The 7,790-nt window shown below is 31.6% G+C and overlaps 1 protein-coding gene across 1 annotated transcript in view; it reads left to right on the forward strand.

The window, feature by feature from the left end:
* Window positions 1–1,025: 1,025 nt before the first annotated feature.
* The window catches only part of LOC108910944 (orexin receptor type 2-like), a 142,652-nt gene continuing 135,887 nt past the window's right edge, over window positions 1,026–7,790 (forward strand). The window contains exon 1 of the mRNA XM_018715727.1: window positions 1,026–1,039. Coding sequence (XP_018571243.1) covers window positions 1,026–1,039 — 14 coding nt within the window. The remainder of the gene's footprint in view (window positions 1,040–7,790) is intronic.

Raw genomic sequence — 7,790 nt, forward strand, 5'->3', positions numbered from 1 at the left:
CCCGCTATCTACTAGTTTGCCGTTTTTCATCATACTAATAGATTTAAAAAAAATATCTGTAATTAATGAATCATCACTCAGAAAATTTTCTTTTAAAAATGAACGTCAAGAATTGCTTGATTGGTAGGTCAGCAATGTTTTACAGTTTTCAGTGAGCGGTACAGCATTGCCTTCCGGGTAGTCCGCAAGACCCAATAACTTTCAAATTCGAAAGTTTTCGGGTGCCTCAAAGTTCTAACTATTATCGGTTGGATAACAGCCCAAGGTATTAGCCGCAAACATGGGCTTTGAAGAATTTGTGACATAAAGTGTACCAAAATTTTAAAAATATACAAAGTTAACTAAAACTAAGTTAAAATTAATTTTTTACACGCATTCTAAAAGTGGTTATATCCCCAGTTTCATAATAGATAATAAAATTTAATTTCTTAAAAATTTAAACTTCTAACTGACGACTAAGGCAGCATATTGCCAAAAGAATGCACATTTTTAACAAAGTTCTCCTTTCACAAAAAATTTTCTTATAGAGAAATCCAATAAAATCCTTTAGCAAACATATCTAAGACAACATATATTATTGCTAAAATACTTATCTTACGGAGTATCAGAGATGAAGAAGTCCAAATTTAAGATTAATTTCTTGAACCCTCATTTTCGAGTTGTTACTGAAAAATTTATACCATATCGCTAAAAGCTCTGCAAAAAATTCGATTGCTACGGATGTCATTTTGTAAGAAATTTGTAAAGATAGATACTTCTTAATAGTTGAATTTTAGAAGTAAGGTGTATATATGTTAAAAATAGTTTAGCAGCTTTCTTCCCATCCAGGCGATTTGTTAAAATGTCGTAAATATATCCAGCACCCCTAAATAGTTGTGTACTGGAAATATCTGCTGGTTGGCGATGAGAAAAATATTAAAGATCTAAGTCCATTATCATTAGGATTAGGTATTTCTATTTCCTCCATTCGAAAGCTTATCCGTTTTTCCTTCGAGTAAGTTTTCAGTTATTTTCATGTTGAGATCATGACTTACAGCAGGTAATTCTTTATAGCCTTTTCTCGAGGAATTGGGAATTGTTGGAGATTATTTAATAATTCATGAGCCTGAGAATTCATAATTAAAATCTTTATGATGAAGAAACCTCTATCTTATTGAAGTATATCCTTCATCGTTGTTCAGTGACAGTTCAGTTAAGAATATAATCTATTTTTTTAATAGCACTGATATTCAAATATAATTTGTATATGTATAACGAATGCCTATGATAAAATTACAGTTTTTTTTAACATATAATCATATATTACCTAACTTAATTCTAGTTTATGTTTATGGGTATATCTACGTTTTAGTGATTATAAAATTTAATTTAATACTGGCTTATAAAAATATTTTAGTCCTATCTTTGTACGAAAAATTTGAATTTTTCTAATTGAACTTTCAGCAAGAAACTTTAAATTTAAATGTTGTTTATTAACAGATGTGTATTAATAATACAGGGTTTTTTAATGAGTAAAAGAAAATAGTTAATATTACATATATTTTAATGTAAGTTTCTTATATCCATAAAAAAATGTGTATAATAATTAGTATTTATGTATTTTTATAAGCAATTTCTAGTAATAATCAACACACTATTTACGATGTACTTAAATATACACTTCAGCCACAGTTTCGTTATTTTTAATAGTAGTATCACTTTCTATTTATTCTGCACCCATTATCCAATTACGGTTTTATGTTCGTACCGTAAAAAGAAACGTGTGCATTTTATGTTTGCCCTAAAAGGTATTACTTAAACACGCCCTAATTATGGAAGTACAGTTCAATGTTATCGAGTTTAGCAGTATTACCTTATTTCTTAGCCAGACGTACAGCATACATTTTGAAAGTAAATACGCGGGCACATTGGACACATCGATTAAACTCAAACAAGTATTAGGCAGCAATGTTATTGAAGAGGTACTTCTTAACACTAATTTGAGCTTTCCTGATCTGATTTATAGTTTACCGCTGTTATTTTCAGAAACGTAAAATTTGAAAAATTGTATTTACTTTTCAATTACAATTAAAAACATATTAAATATGAAAACCTTTTCAAAACCTATTTTAAGCTATTTTTGAGTTATTACAAGTTTAAATTCTGTTTATCCAGGGAGTTTCGGGATTAACTGATGGTCAAAGATGTATAATCAAAAATCTGCAACCTAACTCGATTCTAATCTCCAATAATAAGAATTTTGTTGAATAGGAATATCAAATTATTACATTACGTTACATTACCTTAGATATATTAAAAAAGTACGTAACTTAACTCAATATGTCCTAATCTCCAACAGTATCTATTAAACTAACCTAATTTTTATAGTTACTACTTCATTAATTTGGAACCAAAGGTAGACCTCAATTTCAGCCTTCTTTAAAATGTTAATTTTTTGTAATCACATTTTCTAATAATAAACTTCCATATACGAGTAAATAATTTTCCTTTTCTTAAAACGTGTTTCATAAATAAACCATTACCTACAAAAATCAGTCATACATTTTTTTATTATAATGTGTCAAAATTTGAAACAGTTACCACAGTTAACATATTCTGAAAAAAGGATTCCACCACGAAGATTGTGATATTCGGGTTCCCCTATCAATCTTCCTGGAATATCAAACTCGGGCGGCAGGGAACCTCGTGCTGGTCATTTTCGCTAATAATATCTTGGAGTTAATACCAAGAGCTGGGCGCGCTTCTTCTTCCTAGGTACTATTTTTGTTTTTCTTTTTCATTTCTAGGAGCTATACCATTATTTTTTTATTTTTATTATATTTTTCTGTGATACACTGGCCTTGTACCCTTTCACTCTCTTCTCTTATTTGCATGTTAAATACACATAATATACATAAGGCAGGTTGATAGTAAACGCCTGGGAAGTTTTATCTGGTAAAAGCAAGTAGAAAGCAACGTGCTCCGTACGGTAGCATGAGAGTGTCATTCGCGATTTCATCATGAAATCAATTGTCAATAATTAACAGCATATCCTCTGGGTCGATGTTCAAACGCTGTCTTCGTAAGCTCCGTGAGATTGGATCCTCGACAGCTTGTTTAGTGGAATTGGAAACTGGTATGAATCATCTTTGTGCTCAGGTCCTTCTGTCTATGTCGCATCGTAATGGTGGTGGCTTTCGCACCTCTTTTGTACTTTCAGGGACTAGGACCAGTTTGTATTTTTTTTTTCGGTCCCCTGCTGTATTGGAGATTTTCTGGTCTTGGCTGTCTCGAAATTGGAAAGTGTAATAAAAATTAACTTGATGCAACAGTAATCTTAACCGAAGGGCAAATTCGAAGGATTTTCTTCTAGTAGAATTTCTTCGTCAATGGAAATATGACATTGAATTCCGCCGTCTCCATGAGGTTATATATCACAAAACCTTTGAACTATTTGGGCGTATATTTTCGCATATATTCATTCATTTTATTTTTATTTTCCTGTAGAGTACCGTAGCTATCATGTAACAATATTCTTGAAGAACAAACAAGTTACCTTGTAATAATTTTGCTTCATAATTTTATCTTCAGCTTCAGCATGTTGTTCCATAAATAACATTGCATATACCAATGAGTTTCTAGGGTATATATGAGGAAAATTATCTAGGTATGTATGTATACCGATGATGTATTTATGGTGGTCTCGGCAATTTAGTACTTTTTGCCAAAATACTACTACTTGATACTAAATGGTCCCATAGTCTTGCAAATCAACGAATTGCTATACGACAATTAGACAGTGCTAAAGGCTATTAACTGATACAAAAACAATTTCTTGCTTGAATTCTTTGGTAAAAATAGTAAATCAAAACGACATGACTCTCGCTTAGGGACAATTAGATGGCTGATGAGTTAGCCAGTGCAGGATCATCCCGAACTTTTTTTCATTATTACTAGTGTTATTTAAGAAAGAATCGGTAAAGGATAGAGCTCGTAAGTGGTAGCAAGAAACCTCTGGAAAGGACAATCGAAGAAATTAACGGTAATAATAGGATTTTGCAGGTTCAGGAAATATTTGGAGGGATGAATCTGAATTACGTAATTTTACGTAAAGGCCCACTGACAAAGCTATAGATTAGAAGAACTCTAAAATCATAGATGTTCTTAATAGACCCATGATCGGTCGCAGTAGAAATGGATGGTTTATTTACTCCATGCGGCTACAATCTACAAGTACCTACCAGTATTTCCATTAATGACTGACATATTTGTATACAAATTCAGTAAATTTAGCATTTAATTGAATGTGTTATGATTGTGTAGGTAACTGATGATGTATATGATTATGTTAATTAATTTTATTGATTGTGTTGTGTATTTATTATGTTGCTATGTTAACTCAAAAAACAATAAGTACGAAAAGTTTTATTATTTAGCTTCAAGAATCTACCAAATTCAAACTGAACCTCTAAATATATATGTTAAAATGTTAAATTAATGTGTAGGTTATTAATTTTTGTCAATACTTATGTCGAAAAATAGACACCAACTTTTTGACCCTGGGTGACCACCCCAACGACATCCTCCCTCTGCCCGCTAACCTTTTCTGTTTCAGAGACAGCCAGGATCAAGAAACGAAGACAACGACACACACACATACACATACATACCCCCCATACTCTCCTTACCCCTTTCCTCTCGCGCTAGCCTAAGAGCCACCTTAGCAAAGCGCATCCCAGGCTGCATAGCCGCACTACCCTACCCAACCATACCACACATAAACATGACACCACCCCCGGGGTTTACACAGACGAGCCGGCGAAGCAAGAAAAGCGCCAGAAGAAAGGGCCCTAGCCGGCGGGGCTCAGCAAGGGCAAAAGGAGGTCCCACAAAGCGCCTACACCGGCCGCATTTGCGGTCGGGGTAGACGACGGATGGGGCCCAACGAAGGCTGTCCAGGCCTACACGAGATGAGGCAGGATAAAGAGGGATAATCCCCCTCGATCCCAAATCATTGAGGCCAATTTCTAGCCATGGAATATTAGCGCGTATATCGAAACACCGCTGCAGTACATATTGTTATAAAAAATCATTATATTCCACCGATGAATCTGGACTTGTATGTTGTAAATTTACCAAAATGTCCCCTTAAGTTATAAGTTAATTTAAGTTATAGTTAATTGTATCAGATTCAATTAATAAAGAATAAAGAACTATACGTTAAGCAAACAATATGCAATGGTAAATTATAATTTCATATTTGCAAAACTTTTGTGAAGATTACTGTAAGTTTAATGAATTCCGTTCTTTGTTTATAATTCACTATTGAATTTACAATATTTACAATGTCTAGCCCAATTTTTACCAACATCTTCAGAGATACCCGCCGAGTAATTTTGAACTATTGGTTCATTAAGAACTTTTTTATCTAAAATATTGAGGTTATGATCCTGTAAATCAGTAGATTCTTCCGATAAATGCGAGTGTACAAAAAATATAACTTAAAAACGCATTAGTCGTTCTGTCAGATTTAATATAGCAATATTTAAAGATTACTATCGGATAGATAGATTAGTTGATCTACTGAACAACTTTGCAAGTTGTAGCCAGAATCTATTGGAATGTGTTTGCCTCTTCTTTCTCCGTTCTTTAGTATTTCTGTTAGTAAGGTAAGTGTCCTCTATTTTACCATTCAAATATGTTCCACGCTAATTATCGTATAATAATTAAAATAATAAAAGCCTCTAGCAGGATTTTCGTAATCCTACAGAATTATCGTGTCCAAAATAATCTGCCGCAACGTAATCCTCTGCGAAAATATTAACTTTAATTGAGGAATACAAAAGGTGGCCTACTCTAAATGTTAAAATATTCCTATATGAAGGTTATTTAATTAATTCCATTTGATTAATGCTTATAGTAAGAAGCGTAGCAAATGTAAATTCGGATTTGGAATACTTCGACAAGTTTGAGTATTCAAGAAATAGTAATTTAGGTTTTATTCATTTCGTAATGTCATGTTGCTGGCTCTATAAAATTTATTCAGATGATGGAATGAACAGCAAACATGACATGAAATATATTAGAATTCAACCATAAATAATTTTATGTCACTGAGAAGCATATAGCAATGTTACCATGACTTCATTAATTTTATTGTTTGAAAAATATAAATAACCGAAAACCTACGTAAAATTATAAAAAAAAGACAAAATATGATCCTAAGTTGCGTTACTAATAAATCATAAAATTTATTTTCACTTTTAATGGCAGTTCAGTACAACTTATTTTTAAATATGTACGCCTTTATGGGATGCAAATCCTAAACTTCTATGACTATACACAGAAAACTATCAGCGAAGGCTTTAAGAGGTAGGTATTCTACGAATTCTACTTATTTTTTTTTTTATTAATATTAACTTCTTTAATCGTTAATCGACTTTTTTATTCAAATTTTCGTACACTTATTGATAATAAACTGCACCTACGAAAAAAGCAATTGACGCTCTAAAGTTTTAAGTTTCATACGAAAATGATTAGAGAATCGAACAAAAAGGCGATATGGTCGTCCACATGTGCTTCCAAGTCGTCAACATTAAATGTTAAAAAAGTATAATTTCTACTAAAATTCGTATATTAAAGTAAGGATTTTCACATGGTTTTGATCGATACGAATTTGACATTCTTTCTGTCTTCTGCCGAAAAGAGTTTTTTCGTTTTTTGACAATAAAAGTAAAAATATCAAATTTATGGTTTTCTTAATTAAAAGAAGCTAAATGTCAGCAAACTTTGTTATTAAATATGTTAATTTCAATGGAACATGAATCGTATTATATTTAAAAATGTTTTAATAATTAAAATAAATTAATAACATTTTACTCGACAAATTTCATTTCATTTTCATATTTACTAGTAACTGACAAGTTGGCACAATGTAAAAGTATTTTCCAAAGCCATCTCGTGCGACCGAAAATATTAAAAATTAAGTTTTTCAGAAATATTGCTATAACTAACAATTTTCGGTGTAGAACATGCTTAATAAAAGTTAAAGTGGACCGATATGTGAATAAAATATAACAACAAAATGTCGGGTGTTCCATTTGAAAAATCCTAGAAAATCTAGTTCGAACTTTCTAAAAATGATCGTATTATAAAAAACACCCTGTATAAAATATCGATATTAGCTGATATAGGAGCCTTTGTCTAACATTTGCATATAACTACGTCTAATATGTTTGCTGTAGTGTTAGTAGTTGAAAGTTTATACAACTTCTTTGAGGTCATGTTTTTTCCGGAATTTGAAGAATTTTCTACATAACTTGGTAACCCCGCACTAAAATGTTATATATTGCCATATTTTTCTCAAAAATCCATATGTTTAAAAATATACAAGGTGTTCCATTTAAAAAATGTAATATTAGGCGTGTCCCGTTTTCATTAATATGTTTCAAATTAATTTTGTAGTTAAGATTTCTTGATTCTGTACAACTTTTATATAAACTTTTTTTTCTGTATTATGGGAGTAACAAGTGAGCTATTGTACTTTGTCACACAATAGCCCACCCTATATATATATATATAAGTTGCCAAAGCGTTAGACGACTGTCTAAGTTAACTAACAAAATTCTAAATAAAGTCGGGTCTGCAGTCAAAGCCAAAATTTTTAAGTGTACTCTTTTTTATTGCTCGAGCTTTCGGAACAAATTTATTCCTGCCTCAGGAGAAACTATAATGGAATATACATTGATAACAACCACAAGTAATAATCTAATTTATACTTACAAAATTGAGATTTGAATCAAAAAATTTTT

The sequence above is a fragment of the Anoplophora glabripennis genome, unplaced genomic scaffold (assembly GCF_000390285.2).
Source record: "Anoplophora glabripennis isolate ALB-LARVAE unplaced genomic scaffold, Agla_2.0 scaffold447, whole genome shotgun sequence".
Taxonomy (NCBI): domain Eukaryota; kingdom Metazoa; phylum Arthropoda; class Insecta; order Coleoptera; family Cerambycidae; genus Anoplophora; species Anoplophora glabripennis.